Genomic DNA, 25,457 nt, shown 5'->3' on the forward strand with positions numbered 1-25,457 from the left:
ATCGCGTTTCTGTTTTCCCTTCACTGTATATTATTTTGCGTCTCATTGGTTGTCCCTATTGACTCTTGGTTAATTATTTTCTTCAGTCTGTGCCACGTCGGAAGACACAAGAGCGTGGCCGATAAAAAAACTGCTATTTTGCTTATCTATGTATTGATAGGATTACAAGAAAATGACAGAGACTGCGATTTTGTGACAAATTTGTTTAGATTTTTTCTTATTTCTCAGATTTGTTATTTGTATTGTATCGGCAACTAAGTGATCACAGCTTTTGTCAATACCACCTAATGACAAAATCCGCAATCGCTTAGTTGACCTTGTACCAACCTAATAGTACTGTTTCTATGCAATTTGATGTTCTTTTATTTAGGAGTATTCTGTGTATTATGTTTGCCACGTGGGAATTCCACGGTTTTCCAATAGAGTGGGTTTCACTAACGCACATACATTGCATACACATAGACAATTATAATTAAAACGATGTAATGAAAATGCAATAAACAGATATACGTAACGCGTATATAAAACTGAAATAAATTATTCTAGCTCTTGCAACGCGTTACTCTCCTACTAAAAATACCGTTTTATATTTTCTTGTTATTTACATGTTTCCTATTTTACCGTACCACTTACATCCACTTGCCATTTTACTTTACCATTCAAATTTCTCCGTTTCTAATCTAAATTCAACTCCAACTTTTTCCAACCCTTCCACGTGTTATTATTTTTTCTAACTCTCAACAATCTCCGATGTTTTATATCTTTCTCCATAGTATCTGCGCTTTTCTACCCCCAACCCTTAGTCGCGTTAACCCACCCATTTAGCTCGTCTTTTTTCCGCTTGTTTCCTGCGTATCGATCGTCGTGATATATAATCAGCGGTACCGGAAGTGGAAATTGCAACCAACTCGTTTTCCAGCTCATACACACAAGGTAACGAAGATAAAGGAAAAAGAAGAAAAGAAAGAGACGTTGATCGGGTTTTTATACGACAGAGATACCACGAACGGGATATGTCGACAGCGCCGCTTTTTCCTCGATATTCGAGTATCTTTGGTCGATACAGAATTACCCTTTTGCATCTGATTGTCTCGATCAATTCGAGCGTTCTTTGAACCTATATCGAGTTAAATGTTACTTCTTCCATAATCGCTTTTCGCATTCAAGTACTTTCTTGTTGGAGCATGTGATCGTGTGAGCGCGTGGATATTTTTACGGATAAACGCTTTATTTACGCACACAAAAGGATACAAACACTCGCGAAGCTAAATGTTCTTCTGTTTGCTTGTTTGATCACCAGACCGGTTATAGCGATACTCAAATATTCAAATATTTGTCGGTATTTTGTCGTCAGGTTACTACGTTTGATTAAGTATTAAGAATCGTTCAATATTTGATTCGATTCCGTGACTGTACAAAGAAGTTGCGACTTTTCCCTGTGATAGAACATAATCTCACGTTCGCATCCACTCAGCAATTTACAATGCGTCGATGTTCAAGGACCTGGCGAACGATCTAAGGAATACGGATAAAAAGTTGGTAATGGAGTTTCCCTTAATCGAGAAAATTTTAATTTCGTCCCATGAGTATCTCACTGTACAGCCATTTGCCTATTCCATTTTGACGTTTGCATTTAAATAGGCATTTGTCATCTTTCTCATTGTCGAGATCCTCTCAGCCGTTTAAATTTTCTCGCTATCGCCCAAACATTCTCCTCGCTTAATACGTTTATTAATAACAGTATGTGGAGCGTGCGTTCCGTGCTATAGTCGAAAAAAAGGTGATTCCAAAAAAAAAAAAAAAAAAATAAATAAATAGAATAATAAATAGAAGATATAGAATAAAATTTCTTCATATCCCGGTTCCTTTTTGAAATAATCGAATCCCAAAATTTGTCAAGCGCGAGCGTATGACGAGGTTCTATTCTATTAGCAAAAAATTAATAGAAAATTCTTGCATTTGAAACCTCGTTTCGAAAATTTGTCGTTTGTTCAGACTTCAATTTATTCCACGTTTCCACCTTAGTTTTGCATGTAGAATAATTTTCTGGCGATTGTCCGTTGTTATTCATTCGACAATTAGTCGCATTCCTCTCGAACCTCGCAAGCTATTAAACCCGTTGTTGCTGAAAACGAAGTTTCATGTCGAAAAATTGAATTTTCTATTTTCGACCTATTTTAAATAGCATGTAGAACAACCATCTGTCTTAATCGAATCAACTAATTGTAAATTTATATTTATGTTAAGTTTGTTGGGTTGGCGCTAGTTTTAGGGGCACGTTGCGTATCTTCGTTAGGACAAGCCGTCGTAATTGTTCGAAGAGGTTTATATTTACAATTTTATGTACAAGTGTTGATTTAACAGGGTTTAACAATTTAACGTGATTATTAGATCTCTTTAGGGAGGGGGGGTAAGGTTAATTCGTACAAAGATAAGACATGTTTTTGTGAATTATTTGTGACGACACAGTTAAAAATCTCTTTATTAAAACCAACAGTACATTAAAGTATGGCATTCGAAGAATATTGTATAAAATTTTCACGGAGAAATATTAAGAAATACGGCAATGGCAGTAATTATTCGGACGTGTCTCGGAAAATTGCGGTGCCCCTGATAACTTGGTGCTGGATCATCTGAAATTAAAAAATCAAAGTTCATTCGTTAGGTAACAGTTTTCCACAGGTAACGCTGGCAGGGTTTTTCGAAATTTCAATTTTTCACTTTTTTGGAACACTTTGAAGGGAAAATTAGCCGCAAATTTTCGCAAAGTCGGCTAATTTATGTGGGATGGTGTGACGTTAGTGAAAGACGTGGCTGATTGTTTATAAACGTTGTTAAACGTTGTTATAACGTTGTTAATGTTGTCAAGGAGTGTTGTGAGCGTTACCAAGGTTTGTTAAGGGAAAAATGAGCGTGGTAATGCTGTCAGAGTTGAATTAATCGTGGTCGAGAGAAGTTCATCGTGTTGCTGTGACGTAGAAATAGTGATAAGCGAATTCGTGAAGCGCGATATTATATTCAATTTTGTGAGAGTGTTACAATATTGTGTTTATCATACTGTCTTTTCTGTTAATTTATAATAAACATTCCTACATTTATCGAGTTTTCGAAACTTGCAACGAAAAATAAGTTATTCCACGTTGTTAAGTAATTATTTTCGCAAGTACAATAATCTCTTATCAATTGTAAATCTATAAAAATTTATGTACAGAGGTATACCTTATAAACTATCGTATTCCATTTTCATGAAAATAAAACTTCAAAACCATTTCATTCTGCATTTTCAACTTACTTTCGTGCGTAAAATAAACTTATTTCCAGTGTCTTATCCAACCAGCAATTAGCCAAATTGTTATACAGGGTGGTTGGTAACTGGTGGTACAAGCGGAAAGGGGGTGATTCTAGGCGAAAAAAAAGTCGAAAATATAGAATAAAAATTTTTCGTTCGAGGCTTTATTTTCGAGAAAATCGACTTTGAATTATCGCTCGGTACGCGTGAACTTCACGTCTCGTTATAACGGATCTCACTGTAGATAGTTGTCTCGATTGAAAAATTAAAAAAAAGAAATTAAAAAAAATTTTTATTCTATATTTTCTATATTTTCTATTCTATATTATTCCATCGAGACAATGATCTACAGTGAGATCCGTTATAACGAGACGCGATAAAGTGCACGCGTACCGAACGAAAATTCAAAGTCGATTTTCTCGAAAACAAAGCGTCGAACGAAAAATTGTTATTCTATATTTTCGACTTCTTTTTTCGCCTAGAATCGCCCCCTTTCCGCTTGTACCACCAGTTACCAATCAACCTGTATATTGGGTTGACAACTAAGTAATTGCGGATTTTGCCATTAAGTGGAATTGATAAAATCCGCAATCACTCGGTTGCCAATCCAATACTTGACAAAGCTTTGAATTGTCAGCTGTCGAATGAATAATATTTAATCTATATTTTCCACTTATCTTATCACATACAATCACTCACTGCCCATTTGTACAATAACGAGACGTCCTATACTTCGCGTGAATAACAAATGAGTAAACGAATTGGTTGCTTCGTGTCGAGGGACTAACCATCAGACGAATTTTTATGAAATCTTTCGGCTGCGGGCGAAATCACCCCTATTAATCAACCCCCCGGAATAGAATTCCATTTATTCGTTTTTGATCGTCCTCCCCACTCACGTCTACGAGCTATCGCGCCTGATTGAAGTTAATTTATTTCCCGCCGCGTAAACAACTTGGCGTTCGGCCGGGGAACGGAAAAATGCCGCGATCCTCGAGGATCGAGCGACGATCGAACAACGTCGATCCGGGATTGGACGTAGCTGGACACGGTCGTGTTCTTGAAAAAGAAAACAAGGCTCGATGAAAGGCAAACAAAATACGTTGCGATGATTCCCGCCAAATTCTCCAATCCGTATAATTGCTCGCGATAATCAAAAATCCACAATGTCCTCGTCCTCGTTTTATTTCGTTTCGCTTCGAATTTCCTTCGTTGTTTGAATAGCTCGCCTCGTAGTCACGCGCTATTTCCAGTCCTGACTTAACGAACAAAGAAATCTGGTTATCTCGCTTCTAAATCCTTTCTTGCGGACTACATCAGTTTAATGATTTTATTGAGTGCGTTGCAACGTATAACGTGGGTATATTTCCTCCACCTCGTTATGTTGGGTTGACAACTAAATGATTGCGGATTTTGTCATTAGGTAGTATTGATAAAATCCGCAATCATTTAATTGTCACGCTTAAGCGGTTAGTAGATGTTCGCGTTGCCTTTAACGGCGATCGCCTTTGTCTTCACCAGTGACTTCGCTGAAGCGATTCGCGGGCTCAAGGCGGATGTGTAATGAAGAAGATGACTTTATTAACCCGTGTGGAACTAGACAATGTTGGATTTTGATATAAATTAGGCAGAGAATTTCGAAAGTTTAGGTATTGAAAGTCTGAAACAAAATCTGGGAGAAAATAATAGTAAATGTAATAGAAAAATGGGTAATATGAAAACGAAGGAAACCGTAATCTTATAAAAGTGGAATACTATAAAAATGCAGTACTATAATTCTCATATCTTCGATATTATCATGCGCAACTCGATTAATAATATTTATTTCTTAGAAAATGTTAAAAGTGTCTGGTATTCGAAATGCTCGAGTCTTGCATTGTCAATTTTTCCTCATTTTATTGCGCTATCAAATGGTCAACAATTTATTATCATGTGCAACTCAATTAATAATATTTACTTCTTAGAAAATGTTAAAAGTGTCTGGTATTCGAAATGCTCGAGTCTTGCATTGTCAATTTTTCCTCATTTTATTGCGCTATCAAATGGTCAACAATTTATTATCATGTGCAACTCAATTAATAATATTTACTTCTTAGAAAATGTTAAAAGTGTCTGGTATTCGAAATGCTCGAGTCTTGCATTGTCAATTTTTCCTCATTTTATTGCGCTATCAAATGGTCAACAATTTATTGTCATGTGCAACTCAATTAATAATATTTACTTCTTAGAAAATGTTAAAAGTGTCTGGTATTCGAAATGCTCGAGTCTTGCATTGTCAATTTTTCCTCATTTTATTGCGCTATCAAATGGTCAACAATTTATTATCATGTGCAACTCAATTAATAATATTTACTTCTTAGAAAATTTTAAAAGTGTCTGGTGTTCGAAATGCTCGAGTCTTGCATTGTGAATTTTTCCTCATTTTATTGCGCTATGTAACAGACTTGACCTAATGTCTTTAGTGTTTTTGGATGTTGATAATTCTGTATGATTTCTAAAAGATTAAAAACTTCATACAGTGGATTTTATTGCGCTATCAAATGGCCAACAATTTCATAATAATATTTGAGACATGCCTCATTTTCTCTAAGTATTCTAATTCTTGTTGATGAGAACCGTGGATCTTAATCGCCGAAATAAATGTATAGCGATACTTAAATTACACTTAGAATTGATATCGAAATAGTTTCAGATTTATTTGACATGTGATTTGCAAGATATTCGTCGATACAAATTTGCACGCGCTTCGCCACTCTCTTTGTCTCACCATCTTCTTTGCCACACTACCAACGCAACAGTTGTTTTCTCCTGTTTTAATGGATAAATAGAAGGTACTTTTAAATAAAAAGTACCCTATTGAGCAATTAAACATTTTTATTAGAACATCGATAAAAAAAGAGAACAAATGTTGCATCTAACGGTGCACTGTGTTTGCATCCATATCTTTCAGGGGTAATCTACGAATATTTTTATAAACACAACTCAGAAAATAATCGTAAATGCTGCTTTATAATCATATAATTGAAGTTAGAAGTGCGAACGTACCTTACTATTATATATAGAATGAGCAAATACCGTTTACTAATATCTTCTACACGTTTCAACAATATATTCTGCACGTTTTGTTTACAACGAAATAACGAATGCGAATGGTTCGTTGAAACAAACGAAGCCTTGTTACAATATGTCGCCATCAACTGTTAGCAAGGCGTCACGGTGGTCACCCGTGACCACCAATAAGATAACCGGTCCATTGGTGAAGAATGTTGTCTTACATCGTCAATTTATTATTATTTTGCCATTATATGCTTTGAATAATAAAAATACTCCCGTGGCGTCTTGAGCGAAACATGTGATTTCGGCGTGGCGGTCAAAGTGTTAGGTGATAATAGGAAATTAACAAAAATTAGGAGGTCACTTAGTTGCCAAACGAATATTTCCTTGTAAAATGAAAGAAACTTTTGCCACAACATAATACATAAAGCGAGTGGCAAAAATGTTAGCACATATTTTCTTTATTATATTTTCCAATTAATTGTTTTTCCTATTTCATTCTTTTATCTGGTATTACATTTCATTCTCATAGCATCAAATTCTTTTAGTCATATGAAAGTGCTACTAGAAGAAACGCATTCGATACGAATGTTCTCTTATTTCATAGTAAGCATAATTTGAAAGTATCGAGTGTCTTGAATTCTTTTCAGAATTCTTTTCGTCTGGTATGTCCGTATCCTTTTTTTTCCTGAGCTTGTAGTAGCCTCGTACACCGTAAAGCGGCACATAATCGTTTATGGAAGTGACTTGATTGTTCCGGGAGCCGGAGTTGGGACAGTGAATCTTTATTACCGAGCACGGAGCGCGTTACTCTGTCAGGGTAATGATCTCGGAATAACGCCTTAGGTACTATCGTATCTTCGTTAATCCGACTAATAGCACTTTATTAACGGCCATTACCTATCACACAGTACAACACTCTTCGACCGCCCAAATCATTTTCACTCGTTCTAAGTATCCAACATTGGCGATATCGCGTTCCACCAAACGATCGTTTCTTTCTCTAACAGAACGTGTCAAGTTATATAGCAACGTGTTAATTCGTCCCTGAAAGGATTTTTATTTTGTTACTGCAATTTAGTGGCAAATTTTGTAAGCTTGAAAATTCGAGTATCTTAAGTTGCGAAACGATCTAACAAAATATATATTAATAGAATAGATATGGTTAAAATTATGGGGAATTTAAATAAACCATTCAAATACAAACGGCCGTGTTTTATCCATTGTCGTGGATGTAAAGTCTTGCAGATAATTTATAATTAGCAATTTTATTTATCAAGTTCTTGCGTTATAGAAATTAATCCAGTATACGTATCTGTTACTGAAATTCTGAAATTTCTAAAATTCTCCATCAGATCGTGATTCGTAATTAAGGATTAAAGAATTCGAGTTCTTTAGAATATCGTTCCACTTAAAAATTTTCTACTGTAACCTTTACAATCCTACGTTTACGTAACGATGATTAATCGAAGAATCTATAACAGCTTTGAATATTCTGTCATCGTTGTTTCGTAACGACTAGCCTCATCAGAGAAACAGGAAATTAGCGAAGAATCGAGCCATCTGGTTATTGCACCTAATAATTGGAGTGAAGAGTGCAAGATACTCGTGTCGAGAAGCCATTTAGTAACAGTCTAATTGGAGATATGCCGACGAATACTTTGCGTAACGATCCTTGTGCCAATAAAACCAGTTTCATTCCTTTCCCTCTGTATCTTTCTCTCTTCATTTTTTTTTTTTTTTTTTTTTTTTTTACAGTACTAATTATAATTTTACCAATTACCTTTAATCACCTAATACAACGTAATTTTTGAACGATCGAAGAGAGAGTTTGGTTAACAGTTTCGATAAAAAATACTTTATATAACGAGGGGTTCGTGACGTTTTTATCCTAATTCAAGCGCAAACGTTATTAAACGATCCGTAGAAGGTAATTTACAAGGCAGATTGTGCTCTGATAAGAATCCACGATGTAATGAACGCGCTGGATATTCGGATCGATACATTTTTTAGTAACTCACGGCATGCGAACCGATCCCTTAGGTGTAATCGTAATTTCATTAACGAGATTAGTCCGCCTTTGTCGGGCGAAATTTCATGCCAATTAAAAGATATTAGCCCGGATATGAAAATATCGCTTCGACATATATGAAAGCATAATTTGTATACAGGGTGGTTGGTAACTAGTGGTACAAGCGGAAAGAGGGTGATTCTACGCGAAAAAAGAAGTCGAAAATATAGAATAAACATTTTTCGTTTGAGGCTTTGTTTTCGAGAAAATCGACTTTGAATTTTCGCTCGGTACATCGTTGTCTCGATGGAAAAATCAAAAAAAAATGAAAAAAAAATTTTTATTCTATATTTTCGACTTCCTTTTTCCAACCACCCTGTATAACCTCCGATCTTCATCTGAAAATGTAAAATAAAGACTTGAGGAAAGTAACATGATGGATCAAGTTCTTTATTCTTGAGAATATAGTATTACATTGTCAATCGATATAATTCTGTTTCTATGTGTTTCTTCATCTCCTTCGAAAAATTTCACATTTATATTATCAAAGATATTAAAACAATAATAATTATATCCTCGTAACGTAATTTTGTCCTAATAATTGTATCTTTCACTGCTCAACTATTCAACTGTTTCGACTATTTTTAAAAGACGTTTTCGAACCTAACAAGCTGCGTTTATTTTCAATTATGTCACATTAAAATTCTCATGTTTGATCATAAAGTGACATTAAAAAATAAAATCAAGAAAAATATATACATATGAGATCTTATCAAAAAATTGTATAATATTTCGTCTATCTCTGAAGTTCCCTTCGCTTTTCTAATAGATAAGAATTTATTTCAAAATAACATACCTAGAGCTTAAAGGAAAAATGAACTTTTTTAAAAAAAAAAGATTTCACAATAACAATAATGCAACAATGACTTGTCACCGGTGTTGACCAACTATAATATCGACGATAGTAAATACATGTTTGGTCAGCACTTAAAATCGGCTAATTTAAATAACTAAAGTGACCTATAGCGTGTACGCTGTCACGAACAATTAGTACACTTTCCGCGAAGAAACGAACTTCCAATTAGCAGAAATAATAATTACATTTTTCGTGGTAAATTTATTTATAGAAGTTAATTGATTTCCCGATCGATCGTTTATCTTTCAATCCAGAATCCTCTTAATTACTTCCTTTCATCACCGAAAACTATGTCATACTGTAGTATCGTGGACCTAGGTGTCGGGCGAATTATAAACAAGCGGTTGCGGAACATGTGCGTGGTGGGGCTAAGACAAAAGACGCGAGACTAAGACAAAAGACAAGCTAAGGGACAAAAACAAATTAACAGACATTGTGAGTTGAGTAGTCAGAGAGTGTTGCAGATCCGTGTTGACGAGAGTTGCAAGTTAATTATCTAGTTGTCTTAATTATAATACGTTATTGTGATTAGTTCACGTTAAATAACCATCGTTTCCTGTTTAATCAACATCTGTTTAATCCATTTATTGTAAATGTTGAAGTGGTTGCCACTTTTAAGAAAACTCTACATCTGGTCTTTTTAGTTTCCTCAAGCACTACTGAAGCCATTGACAGCGAGTAGACAAAAGACTACGACGAAGTCAGACCATAAACAGTAGACAGACGACGTTGACAAAGTTTTCAGGACAGAAAAAAATAAAAAAAAAATACATAAAGAAGCTCCGCTCCCCAGCGGCTTAAACCCAAAAATTGTATTATACAACGAAAAATTTAAAGCGCCGACACATAATACACAATAATTACATAATAATTACAAAACATAATAATTACAAAAATTCACCGTTTATTGTGAATATGTACCTAAAACTGTATTCTTGGACTCAATAAACTTTAAATCTCCTTAAAAAAAAAAAAAAGAAAGACAGGCGACGTTGGCTTCGGGGTTTTCAGTTATTGGGTAACACAGCTAGGACCAGCTCAAATTGTATTCTTATTTATAATTACACGTCTCTATTTAAATATATTTTCTGCCTTACAATTTATCCACGAGTTTTCTCTGTTTACACATCGAATAACCTCAACAGTAAATAAACTAATTGTAGTAAAGATCCTACACTACTAATTGTGGTAAACTAATAATAGTAGTAGTGTTTACTAATTGTAGTAGAGGATACAAAACCTTTAATATTTCAATAATATGTTTGCAATTATTATTATATCATCGAAGAATGTTAGAGAAAATTAGAGAAATTACGCAGGACTCAATTGGATAAATTTCATAGACAAACGAACGTAAGTTAAAGTACTGTATCATGAGATACATATGTAACAGGAGTCTGCACCTTCATTTACATGACGTGAACATAATTGCTATTAATTATCAACGCCCTTACGATTGCATTATCACGGAACCGAAAGTTCAGCCTGTAGAACCTAGGTATCTAGGTTAACTCGATTATATCTCTGATCTAACAAATTGCCACCATTCACCGCTTTTCGAACCATCAAAAGAACGATATATTACCGTTATAATATAATCGTTTTACTGATTATTTATCATTATCGAATCCTTATTATTTTTACCAAGAAATATTTCTTTTGTATGCGTTAATTCCTTTCTTAAAGTAAAATTTAAATGTTTGTAGAAAAACAGAAATTTCGCCACATATTTAAGTACACGAAAGTTATTCACAGATCATAAAGTTAACTAAAGGTGTTTTGGAAAAGTGGATTAAGTTAATGCGTCAAGAAATGTACGAAGGAATGCTACAAAGGAAGAAGAACTACATTTTTTATCTTCATATGATTTCTGCTTATAAGAAATAAAAACAAGAAACTAATCGCATTAGATTCATTTAATTTCTGGTTGGTATTTACTGATGACTTATCATTATCAAATCCTTATTATTTTTACCATGAAATATTTCTTTTGTATACGTTAATTTCTTTCTTGGAGCAAAATTTAAATGTTTGTAGAAAAACAGAAATTTCGCCACATATTTAAGTACACGAAAGTTAACTAAAAGTGTTTTGGAAAAATGGATTAAGTTAATACGTTAAGAAATGTACGAAGGAATGCTACAAAGGAAGAAGAACTAAATTTTGTATCTTTTATATCTTAAGAACAAGAAACTAATCGCATTGGAATCATTTAATTTCTGGTTGAAACACACTTTTGGTGTAATTAATAGTTGCGTGGCTATTTTAAAATCCTAATGTTAGGTGGCTTGCTCTGTAATTTCACATCGACCATATGCGTGACTTCGGTTTATTAAAAAAGTAATTCCTGCTGTCTATGAAAGACGATTATAATTTAAATAATTGGCTGCAGTTGTTTTTATGGAAGATTTCAATGTACAAAAATGTACAGAATGCGAAAATGTAAAAATGTACAAAATATTCAAAGTGAAATTTTCGTTAAAATATTCATAGGGTGAAACAAATTTCTATTTAATTTCTAGTCGTATTCATGAAAATATAATTTTGCGTAAACGCCCGTAGTTTATTTATTAACGACGTATGATTGATCGAGGTCGATTGAAGTCCACGAATCCAAAGTTCTCTATTCGATCGATAGCCTAATCAAAATCGAAGATAGGAGCGCCATGGTTCTAATCGCGCTACGCTGCTGAATCGCTTATTCACGAGCTTTTAATTACTAGAACATGACCAACGCTGCCATGAAATTACTCCATTAGCAAATAAAAGCTGGCTTAGCTTTACGAATTCTACGTGTCTCTGGTTAAAACGCTCGTTGCCTCGAAATTCTCGCAACACGCATCAACTTTTCTCTCTTAAGATGCAACGATGACGATCAATAGATTGATCTTTTTAAGTAAAATGCCCAACTATTTCTTTCTATTTATTTATGTGATCTAACAACGACGAATATATATTTACCTGCACATTGTGAAAAGACGTCTGCATTTGACTTTTACACTTGCTATTCTGCTCTTTCCCATTCGCATTGCTCATTGCACGTCTTTCGAGAAGCAGCTGGTAGCAATAAAAAATTTCATTATTACACTCAGCGTAAAGTGTAAATAAAAAATCATGTTGATAATTCGATAAAATAATAAAACAATAAAAGCGTGGAAATCGTACGTAGAAATATTCCAGTGGTTGGCATCGTGGTCCATCGCTCGAAGACGAGTGGAATACCCTGAGAAAACGATTGCCCGATTAAAACCATTCGTCATCGTTCTTCGTATTCTTTTTTATTGCGCGGTTTCCAATTTGTATTCGTAAAATGTAGTTGATAAGAGAAACAGGCGATTCAATATTCCACTTCCAAACGCAGATACGTGCATTTGCCCCGACTTTGACAGGGCGTCGATCGATCGAAAATGTCCGCATATTTTCCTATCTCGCCCGTTACCCGCATGATATATCGACCTACGTTGCCCGACGGTGACATCACGCTGAATGTATAAGCTCTGAGAAGCGGCAGTTCCTTCATCCGAATAGAGAATATTCGTTCGATTCGAATCGCACCCTAGCCAGTTGCATTTTGCTACCCTCGATCGGTTTCGTGACGAGCCATCGATATTTGTCAACCCGTTCCAACCAGATTTATCTTACCTAAGCTGTAAGGATGTTCGAGTAGCGAGCTTATCGATGCAATGACGTAAAGTCGCTTTACGGTTCTTGGAAAACACAGCGATGAATATTTGCTCGCAAGCAATGGTTATATCACATTGTATATCTCCAGCTATATAGCAATAAGCTATGGTAATATCACACTGTAGATCTTTATGGAAATTGATACTTCTACGAACGAAATTAAATCTTTCCAGACGAATTTTATTTAACGAACACGTTATATTTTTTAATGAACACATTAATATGATAAAATGGATTACACGTAAGCCCGTGATATGTTTTATTATGATATTAGGTTGTCCGAAATGTTTCTTTCGTTTTATAAGGAAATAATAGACGCTCAATGTTTTTTGTTTTATATTAGTTTATCGAATTATGCACGCACATGATAATAGAAATAGAACGAAATGGATCACATCTAATTCAATAAAATAATATAAAACAGAAATTGTTGTTCGTTTATTATCACCTTACGAAACGAAAGAAACTTTTCGGACAACCTAATACGAATACTGATTGGCGAGTATTGTCAAAATTACAAAATACGCTTTGCGAACAAATCAAATTCAATAAATAATATAAAAAGGAAATTGTTGTTCGTTTATTATCACCTTACGAAACGAAAGGAACTTTTCGGACAACCTAATACGAATACTGATTGGCGAGTATTGTCAAAATTACAAAATACGCTTTGCAAACAAATCAAATTCAATAAATAATATAAAAAGGAAATTGTTGTTCGTTTATTATCACCTTATAAAACGAAAGAAACTTTCCGGACAACCTAATACGAATACTGATTGGCAAGTATTGTTGTGAGTATTGTCAAAATCACAAAATACGCGTTGCAAACAAATCAAATTCAATAAATAATATAAAAAGGAAGTTATTGTTCGTCTATTATCACCTTACGAAACGAAAGAAACTTTTCGGACAACCTAATACAAATACTGATTGGCGAGTATTGTCAAAATTACAAAATACGCTTTGCGAACAAATCAAATTCAATATATAATATAAAAAGCAAGTTGTTGTTCGTCTATTATCACCTTACGAAACGAAAAGAACTTTTCGGACAACCTAATACAAATACTGATTGGCGAGTATTGTCAAAATTACAAAATACGCATTGCAAACAATATAATATAGTAACCCCGGTTACCTTATACCTTATGTGCCCTATCCGCCTTGGAAAAAGTATCCTACACAGGATTATAAAGAGTTATTGAGAATATAATCTATAGGAAGTTGTCGTTGACCGTGAATAAATAACGTTTTAATTGTCCCAATAGTTATAATGACTGGAATACGAATGTTGATGCAAATTTATGTCTTCAATTGTGATTTTTATTTGGGTTAACTACTTAACCATAAACCGAATGTCACAATGTTCCTTGATTCGCGACATTTAACGTTTTAACGACGGAATATTTCAATAAGCATCATATGAGACAATCACATTAGAACTTGATTTGATATGAAATATTGGGTTGTCAGAAATGTTTCTTTCGTTTTATAAGGAAATAATAGACGCTCAATGTTTTTTGTTTTATATTAGTTTATCGAATTATGCACGCACATGATAATAGAAATAGAAAGAAATGGATCATACCTAATTCAATAAAATAATATAAAACAGAAATTGTTGTTCGTCTATTATCAACTTATGAAAGGAAAGAAACTTTTTGGACAAGCCTAATAAATTTCATATATTTCGTTGAAATTCCTGAGATTTCCTGGAAAATATTGTCTCAGGTTGTGAATCTTTATGCAAATTCATATTTTCATAGCAGAGATAACCCTCGTTTTCTCACCTTAATTTGTCTCTTAACGTTAAATCAACGTAATGGTGGAATTCGATACAATGAGAAGATAAATATCCCTTCAAGTATCCCTTCAAATATAAAATAACGAAATATGCATAGATATTGCCTTTTTCACTTTATCGAAACGTGTGAAATTAACGGGGGAAAAAGGAATGATTTAATTTTAATGTTAATTCTCTTTTTAGTAGAAAGTATCTCTTTCGCTTTTATTTAAAATTCCATGGTGTTTATCGAGAATATTCTTGGGTAATATTTCCTCGTGGTTCTTACGGAATTATTCAATCCCTGGGAATGTATAGTAGGAAATGTCTGTTGTAACATACTTCGGAGACCTTTTGCCTCGCAATGCAATAAAATCTACCTTGGTTTCTAAAGAGAAAGACAATAGAATTTATAAGTCAATAACGATTACACAAAAGCAACGAAACTTTCTGATTTTGTAAAATTCCTATTTGATTACTGATGAGATTACTTGTTTCATAAATCGAATATTTTATAATCGATAAACTAAGATGAAAATATTTTCAAGGGGAAATCCTCGAATAAAGAAGCTTCTCAAGAGCCACCAAAAAAAAAAAAAAAAAAAAATGAAGCGTCTACAAAGAAAAATAAAATTCGAATGAAAAATGATCGTTTTTAATTACACAAACACAACGAGAAGCTTTTCACCTAGATCAGTCATGTAATCTTATCTTTCTCTCTTGCTTCTCTTCCTTTTTTCTTTTTTTTTCCAGTCGAGAACTTTTAATTCTGTTCCCCTGGAGACTCGAGTAATTTCGAAAATTTCTTATTCCAAGTACTTGCGTTAGATAACATCAATCGCCCCTCGGATATCCTGGTAAACTTGTGACAACCATTATCTTATGTTAATTTAATCGGTCAGTCCTCTGGAAACCTGCTTAAGAAACCATTCTCTTTTGTTTATCACAAATTTTATATTGAACATAGTTATGAATCATTATTGAACGAATGATAATCGATGACTAACAATATTAAAATAATCAATCTTGTTCTTTTTAAAACGAAAACAAAAATATTCATCGTATTCAATGTAGGGATATCGATGGATACAGGTTTGTCACATCGTAAACGTCAGCAGCAGCGAGGATGCTAAGAAAAAATTCAGGAAGAAATAAAATTTTCGCTTTTCGGGTGATAGCATTGTTAGAATAATTGGCGAAATACAACATACGCGTGAGTAACGACGAAAATTGCATGGAAAGAAAGCAGGAAGAGAAATTTTCAATTTTCTCAACTAGTTTGCAGATCGATGAAATCCGCCACTGGCGTTTGAACGTTCTACGTCCACACGAATATTCTCTTATCTCGTTCTTTAGCTCTTTCAAATAGTCGACAGTGTTTTATTTAACGCCGCGGCACACCGCGCTGTATCGAGCGAGATCGGTTGCGAAGAGGTTGCCGATAAGAGACAAACTCTCGCGCAGCCATTCCGCGGAATTCAGCCGTAAACTTTTCCACCACAAAGTGGCAACTTTTGGACTATTTGCTCGTGAACCGATAATTTCACTCTTGAATCCTGTCGCTTGTCGACCCAGCCGTATCTCAGGTTTAAATCTTTTTCTTTTTCCCTCTGATGTCTGGATCGAAAGCAGAGATTCAATTTGCCTGGAAATTCTATAAAAATTTCAAATAGACCTGCGTACCTAACGAAATACAGAATACAGAAAACGATCAGAGGAAACTTTGTCAGGTGCTTCTGTCTCTTTGGCAACTCTTTGTTACTCTTCTTTCCTTCCTTGTCGAGTGTTGCGCTGTTTTTAAATATTTGCACACTCTGGAAATTGATATAATCGTACTCCTGTTACACATTGTAGAGATTTTTTTATGTATGATTGACATACATTGTTGCGACACACAACTAACGACCAGTCAGGCACAACTGATCGGTTGGTATCGCGAGCCTTGTACGTTACTAGCGCCCAAGGTGGAGAATTATAATAAATGTAAAGAGCGAGGTTTAGTTCACCTTATTTATCCCACTCAATACTCTGAATACAACTGTCTTTAAGTTCACTGGCTATCCTGTAAAATATAATGTTCACTGACTGAATACTGTTATATATTGACTCTTAGAATACTGGTGCAAGAGTGTCTCTTGGTGATGTTGCTGTCGTAGAGGAAGGTTCGTGGTGGGTGTTTCTCAAGTCTGTTCCTAACTGATCATTGGGTAAAGACGCATGTTTGAGGATGGGCTTCATGAAGGTTCGCGCGCGGGTGACCTTACGCTTGGGGAAACCCGCGTGTCCGGTCTTCCTGAGATGTAGCATAAAATAAAGAAGTTGCATGCTTTATGGGTTTTCTCCGTGGGGTCCTAAAGTACTCTGACTGTACAATAGGCCTACTGTTTATGATGAGTCCGCACTAGGGTAGCGTAGACCCTCGACGGTCGTCCTGCCCGAGGATCGCATCTGGTTCACATAAAGCGTCGTGGCAATTACCAGGCGGCCACTCCAAATCCCGAACATACACATGTCACACTGATCAACACCATTAAATTTATATTAATATTATAAAATTATAATTTATATAAATTTATATTAATATTAACACAATGTCGACCGACCACGAGTAAACTCGTGATGCGCTTTTCTCGCGTCAGCGTCGTTTTCTCAGTGCGCTGATGGTGATGATACTGTGGATTTGTTGGTCAGCATACCTCGAGCTGTGTCTCTCGCTTATAAGACCCGTCAAGTTGCGTCCTTTGTTGTAAACAAAATTTCAACGATGACGGAACGTACCAATGAAGAATCTTTCAATGAATTAGACGCTGATGTTTTATCTGATTGTCCGGGTGATTGTGAATCAAATTGTGGTGACTTGGAAAATGATACTGTATCAGAAGATAGTAAATCTGATATTAGGTCAGCAAAATATCATTAAACCTACGTGTATATTACAATACAATAAGCGCATGGAGGGGGTAGATCGTGCAGATCAGTTTTTGGCGAACAGCAGTATTTTACGAAAAACTTTAAAGTGGTCGAAAAAATTAGCATTTTTTCTGATAAACTGCACCTTGTTCGATGCATATAAAACGTACTGTATCTATCTGCCAAAAAATAAAACGAGATACACAAAATTTCTACTGGAAGTAGCTAGAGAATGGATAACTGTGGATTCCAAGGAACGCAGCATTGCACCTGACGCTTCTCGAATTTCTAAAACAGCTTCTCATAATTATGCATCCTTCAGGCTTTCCGGACAACTGAGAAACCACGTCTTAGAAAAAATAGTCACTGGCAGAAAAACAAATCCGACTAGAGCGTGCAGAGTATGCTCTTCGAAAGAAAAACGCAGCGAAACTGGATATATTTGCAAAAGCTGTTGCGTACCATTACACGTAGGTGATTGTTACACTGTTTATCACAGGAAAAAGAAATATTAAACGTTGAATAATAAATAAAATTTATTAAAGTTTATTTATATTGTTTCTCTTGCACATGCAATTACGAAATAATAGCCGATGACATGAGATAAATTGTCAGTAAAATTGCCGGTCAATAATATGTTAAAAGGTACAAATTGTGATGTTGCAAATATTCTTTAAAACATACGTATGTGAGCTTGTGAGAAGCCAAAATCGATTAACTCAATTTGTTGACAATTTCTCAGTTTCGTTACGTAAGTACACGATTAATGTTCGATACTAAAAAAAAATAAGTTGTTTCTATAGTTCATTTATTGTAAATTCGTATATTGCAAGAAAGTTGCACAAATAATAGTAAATTCTATATTAAAAAAATTGTGTTTGTAGTCTTTCTGCGTTTCAACTTACTAAGTTACGTGAATGTGGCTTCTGAGCAGCTTCTATAGACACCCTAAATTTTAAAAAATAATACTCGTAACATCGCATTTTTATACTTTTTAATATACGCAGTCGATCAGTGTATGTTTCGAGGAACTCATACGTGGAAAGCTGAAGGGAATCGTATTCTTGAAAAATCTGGATTCCTTGTTTTCAATGCACGTCTCGCGTCGTCAGAAATTGGTCCGAGAGGACCGCAGTTTACTCCATTTGATGCGAATAGAGAGAGAGAGGGAGGAAGGGACGCGACAGGTTTTCTAAAAAGGTAAAACGGATATTCAAGTGAAATGCTTTATAGGCTGGTGGTCCTTAAATTTACGAAGCTCCGTAGCCGAAGTTTCCAACCTGGAAAATTCAAGGAAAAATATAATTCTACAAATAATAGTTCCGAAGAAGAGAGAAAAATAAGAGAGAAATAAAAAATGTCGTTTTTATAGAATTTCTTACAAGTTTACGGCTACATATACACTATTACAATTGCACATATTACAACGATTACAACTCATATCGGTGAAGCATTTATTGCACAAATTACAGCGAGCGTTGGAACGAGCGTGTTTACGAGGTAATTACCTGGCATTTATCGAATAATCGCGACCGAGTTATTCGTGTAATAATGCGCGTTGCACGTTTAGGATGAATGTTTGAACGTTCATTTTAAACATGTGAAATATTCATCAGAAGGAAAAGAACGAACATGAGCGATGGTTGTCGATGCAAGGTAAAAAGGTCTCGTCTATCGTGTAAAGCGGACGTTAAGTAGCCGCGAGTGTACTTTGTCGCTAGTCTTCAGACCGCCAAAAAAGATAGCACGTTACGCTTTACGTATTATTATATTACTTTGCAACATTTGCTTGAAAAGTACACTTTGAAGAAATTATCGCAAAGATGTTGAAAACCTTAAAAAAATTATTGCAAAGATGTTGAAAATATTCAAGGAATTTGGAACTTTGAAATTGTTTATTAAAGCAGTCGACCTTATCACGTGAATTTATAGCATATGAGACTTTTGTGCGCCAATATCTTCGCGTACAATGGGATTGAAAAGCTTTCCCTAATCCAGCGATATCTTTCCATCTACAGGTGACGACTTTCAGCGTTGGACAACTGGGCGTTCGTCCTGCGGGAGACAAAGACCAGAAGTAAGGATGGCCTTTCACTGGGATAAGCTCTCACCGGCAGAATTTCAACAGCTTCAGGATTTAGCAGTTTGTAAGTAAAAAGTGAAACGGACGGCTGGTTGCGAGTTTAGCAAACTTTGTTACCGAAGCGACGCTGGTCAAGGAAAGATCGTGTCATTTGTGCAATGAGTTTGCACTGATACAGTTTCTTTATCTTTCGAGCGAACGAATGTTACTTTCTTTGCTCATTCGTGTTGCGTGCATGAAAAGAGTTGTTTGCATTTAGATGGATGTGAATCTTAGGAAGATTAAGGGTGTGGCGAAAGAATGGCAATCGAGAACCCAAGTGAAGATTTCGAACATTACATGAACATTTTACGAACCTCGTAAAAAGAGGTAAATGAACAATGTGGCAATTGAAAATATTGCAATAATTCAGCTTTGAAATATAAGAAGAAGCGAAGTTCAAGGTTCAAGGAAAGAGCAGTCAGTGCGATGCTGGTTCGGATTTCTAAATTGATCTGATAATACTTTTCAGTAATTCCGTTCAACCTGCCGATAAGATTAAATGATTTTGATGAAATTTTTGGTAAAAAATTAACAGCGAAACTTATGCAACGATCTAACATCGTTATAAAATAAAAATGTTTTTAAACTTAACACGTAAAATTGTAAAATTGCAAAAACGATTGCAACGCATAAACGCGTCTAATAAAGTGAATCTCGAGGATGTCAACTGAAAGTCATGAAATGTCGGGTTCATTGTTTATGGAATTATGGAAATTCACGCGACATCGGCTGGAAGGAAGCGGAATTTATTCCAGCCGCGTTGCACGACACGTTTGTCTTCAGAATTTTTAAATTTCGAAACTGCATTTTTCTTGTGTAAGCCAAACGAAATTACCTAGTACCTATTACGTTATTTCATTGACATCATAAACCACATTGCCTTCGTTATTCACTTTAGAGAAAACTGCGCTTAAGTAGTACGTATTTGTTTGTCTGGCCATAGTTAACCATTTCTACTTATTATTTTGCCAATTTAAAGTGTCATCGATGCAATACATCATACAAGAAAGACAGAGAATATTTTTACATAAAGAAATAACTGTATCTGTTGAAGTAACTACTTCAAGAAAAACTCTACATCTTTATTTATGTACATCCGTGGCCTGGAGACTGCTATTACGCAGAAATATTCTAAATAAGCAGAGGTCCATATTATTGTGCCCTTGAACATACATTATGTTTTGGGTTGCAAGGTATAGGAGCAAAGGAACTAATAAACAGATTTCTGTTTATGTTTCTTCTCTAGCTAAAGCTATAAGATTAACTTTTTTGGTAATGTCCTTTTGCTATAAATCTATGAACGTGCTTCCTATCGATTCCATTGTATTGTAAGAATATGAATCAGCATAAACTTATATATTATACCGTAGTAACGTAAACTATTATGATTTATTTACAATGAATGGATTGTACACATGTCGATTAAACAGGAAACGATGATTGTCTAACAGGAACTAATCACAATAACGTACTATAATTTAGACAACTCAATGGTTCATTTTCAACTCTCGTCGCCACGGATCCAACACACTCTCTCTCTCTCTCTTTCTCTCTCTCTCTCTCTCTCTCTCACGCATAACACACTCTGTCGACAACATTAGCAACATTATCTCGACAACACAACTCACACTCCTTGACTTGTCGATTCACACTCCCTGACTTCTCCACTGACACTCACCGTTAATTCGTCTTTCTCCCTTAGCACCCCTTTGTCTTTTCTTAAGCCCACCACGCACGTGTTCCGCATCTGCTCTTGACCAAGGTCACGTAGTCCTTTTTCACGAAACTATTCGATTGAAGGACCGACGACACATTGATAGGCCTGTCGGCACTTCGACTTTCTCGCGACATTGTTTATGGTTCAGCCGATATCTCTTAGGTCTTTTGTCTGCGATACTACGTTACTTATACTTGTAGCTTTATTCATTTTAATATACTTTTCTATTACAAATTCATCCACTCGTTCCTCAATCAATCAATCTGAACGGTATCTAAAAAGTTAACGATTTGTGTAACAAGTGGAAAATTAAAAAAGAAAAATTCCGATTGCTATCCAATATCCTGAACACAGATTTGCCATTTTTGAGAAGAGCAACAGCCAATTTCCCGATTTTGGTGCGGAAACGTGAGTTTCCGAACGGGGCCGTTAATCATGCGAAACGTTGGTGCGCGATCCATCATAGTTCTTGTCAATCGCCTCGAAAATGCCGACTACCTAAAAATATCTTGCTCGTTAAGTGCATTATAACATCGATGTTTGGTAGATTAGACCAATGGTCTGCTATTATTAGTCAATTTATCGGTGTTGTTTCCTCTGCAAACAACTGAATCCCAGATGTCCGATCGATTGTCTTTCTATTCTATAGCTCTCGTGCTTTTTCCTTCTTCCTTGCGGCCAGACCTGGCCAATAAACCGAGCGAAAACGCGCCTTTATCCCTTGTCGTCCCTTTTTTCTCTATGCCTGGCTATTCGTTCGAAAGCTCAGCCTCTACTCCACGAACCGAGTAATATTGCGTCGATATCGTTTTAATTGCCAACGCCAGAACCACCACGAACTGTTGACATTCGTCCCGGTGAAGTTTGTTCATTGGCTGGGTCAAGCGTCCTATCGATAAAGACCGGTTTGCGGTAAGAAGCATAGTCGAAGAAATTGGTATACGTATACAGTCAGGAATAACAATAAATGGATAGGTAGTGGAAGTAGGTATTATTATGTAACATAGTTTAATCGAGCCGGTACTAGTGATATACAAGATGGTTGGTAACTGGTGGTACAAGCGGAAAGGGGGTGATTCTACGCGAAAAAAGAAGTCGAAAATGTAGAATAACAATTTTTCGTTCGAGGCTTTGTTTTCGAGAAAATCGACTTTGAATTATCGCTCGGTACGCGTGCACTTTATCACGTCTCGTTATAACGGATCTCACTGTAGATCATTGTCTCGATGGAATAATATAGAATAGAAAATATAGAAAATATAGAATAAAAATTTTTTTTAATTTCTTTTTTTTAATTTTTCAATCGAGACAACTATCTACAGTGAGATCCGTTATAACGAGACGTGAAGTTCACGCGTACCGAGCGATAATTCAAAGTCGATTTTCTCGAAAACAAAGCCTCAAACGAAAAATTTTTATTCTATATTTTCGACTTCTTTTTTCGCGTAGAATCATCCCCTTTCCGCTTGTACCACCAGTTACCAACCACCCTGTATATCCTTATATCAATCATTGGGTAAATAATTGAAATTAGTATTTACATTTTCTTGTAAACAAACTATATTTAACGAAACTTCATTGATATTTATTTCCACTGTCTGTTCACTTGACTGTAATTGTTGAAATAAATATACAGATAAGCGTTCGCCTAAATTCCAATATATTTCTTCCGCCCAAATTCAAATGACTCAGCCTTGCGATTTCCCAGTGTGTATTGGATCGGCAGCTAAGTGATTGCGGATTTTGTCATTAGATGGTATTGACAAAATATGCAATCACTTAATCGCCAACCCAATACTTGGTTCTGGTTTCTCGAGCTGGGTGTAACCCTAAATTCCATATCTTTTTCCTTTGGTTTGGCCAGATCTATTATTTTTCCCTCTGGTGGAACTGGCAAAGGCTCTACCTGTTCTGTCAGAATTACTACGCGGATTTATTGGAATTTAAGCAGCTACGTACTACGGTAGTAAGGTGGTAAAATCCATACAATATCATTGGTTAGGTTGTATCAGCAATTATATGATGCACACCGTGCGTTAATCGTTTCAAATGGGTTTCAGTGTTAAGTAGTATAAGGCGCTGAAGCTCAGCTAAATGTATACGGTACGGTACCGTTGTATTCGTTTGCGGAAAGTTCTCGTCGTGAGGTTTTTCCTTTAGCTGTTAATTATAATGATCGTGGAATCGTCGCAGAGAACACCACAGGTTTCCGTATAATGTTAGGTCGTCCGAAAAGTTTCTTTCGTTTTATAAGGAAATAACTGATGCACAACTTTTTTCGTTTTATATCATTTTATCGAATCCATTTTGTTCTATCAAAGTAAAGATCACAACGTCTGACAGATTAGGTTTCATGTTTGTATAAAAATGCATCGTTGCAAAAGAAAGACACTTTTCGAACAACCTAACATATAGAGGGAGTGCAGCGTTTTTGGAAATTATTGGTAATCTGGAATACCAAAATATCTAAAAAACTAGTAACGTCATCTGATCTATAACGTCACAAATAATAAGAGCGAATGACCCGTGAACCACTGGTATTTGTGAAAGGACTGTAATTTTGAAATTTTCGATTCTATTTGCAGGGTAAAAGAATATCAAATTGCGAATGGTTTTCAGCAATTATTTCGCTGTGGTGGTGATTAGAATACGTCAAAACTTTATACTAAGATCATTTAATCTACTCGTTTGTATATTAATTCTATGGTTTCATGTCAATTTTGCGAATATTTCGAGGATACAAAATCTGACGCGGAATTTTAGATTTTTATGTGATATTGCTAATTCAGAATACGTAAGATAAACTTACCGAGAATGCTATGTATCTCTTTTACAACGTGAATTACAGCGAAGGCAAGAGAGGAGAAACGCGGTTGCAGTGCTTCATGAGTGAAATGTGGCTGCATTGTGTTAAATATGTTATGACTGCGGAAAATTACACGTCTAACTACTACAAACAAATTTTGAGACATAAGATTGATATTTAGCTAAGATAATTATACCTATGCTGTGAATTTTCTACTCGATTAAATCCCAAGAGGAAATAATTTTATTATTTACTTGTTCTTTATTTTTATATTTATAACAAAGGTAAATTGCAATACCGCTAGTTCAAATTGTCTGCACCGTAACAAAATCATTACCTTTCTCTATTTTTACACCAAAAGTTCACATACTTTTTGTTTTCCATTGTTAATGAAAGTTTGGAATATAAAAATTTATTAGTTTCTTTATAATATTGCGCACTTTTTTTTTCTTGGTATCCTGTGCTGTAATTGTTTATTCTTCTTAAACAAACTGATATTCCAAATACGCTGCACTTGCTGTATATATTTATAAACAAATACCTATATCATTTACAGTAGTACGATATCCACTGACATAGTTGTACCTGAGTATTATAGGATACTCCTTGTTCTTGTCGTCATCAGTTAATGAGTTCATCAGTTAATCAGTTAATCGTTATCAGTTAATAACAGAGAAACAGGCAAAAAACTGAGGTTTTGTAGAAGAAATATTGTAAAAGATATCGTGTGAAATTAAAGAGTGATATCAGTTTCAAGATGAAGGAAAGAGGGAAAGTATCTCTTATTTATGGTCAGAGACCTATCTGCCAAAAAATAAAACAAGATACAACAACTTTCTACTGGAAATAGCTAGAGAATGGATAACTGTGGATTCCAAGGAACGCAGCATTGCACCTGACGCTTCTCGAATTTCTAAAACAGCTTCTCATAATGATGCATCCTTCAGGCTTTCCGGACAACTGAGAAACCACGTCTTAGAAAAAATAGTCACTGGCAGAAAAACAAATCCGACTAGAGCGTGCAGAGTATGCTCTTCGAAAGAAAAAACGCAGCGAAACTAAACATATTTGCAAAAGCTGTTGCGTACCATTACACGTAGGTGATTGTTACACTGTTTATCATAGGAAAAAGAAATATTAAAAGTTGAATAATAAATAA

The 25,457-nt window shown here is 35.2% G+C and overlaps 1 protein-coding gene across 1 annotated transcript in view; it reads left to right on the plus strand.

Moving 5' to 3' along the window:
* LOC126869377 (diacylglycerol kinase 1) overlaps positions 1–25,457 on the plus strand; it is a 150,714-nt gene that overhangs the window by 59,058 nt on the left and 66,199 nt on the right. The window contains exon 2 of the mRNA XM_050625838.1: positions 19,669–19,797. Within this exon, the coding sequence (XP_050481795.1) occupies positions 19,734–19,797 (64 nt within the window). The 5' untranslated portion in view covers positions 19,669–19,733. The remainder of the gene's footprint in view (positions 1–19,668; positions 19,798–25,457) is intronic.

The sequence above is a fragment of the Bombus huntii genome, chromosome 9, assembly GCF_024542735.1.
Source record: "Bombus huntii isolate Logan2020A chromosome 9, iyBomHunt1.1, whole genome shotgun sequence".
Lineage (NCBI taxonomy): Eukaryota > Metazoa > Arthropoda > Insecta > Hymenoptera > Apidae > Bombus > Bombus huntii.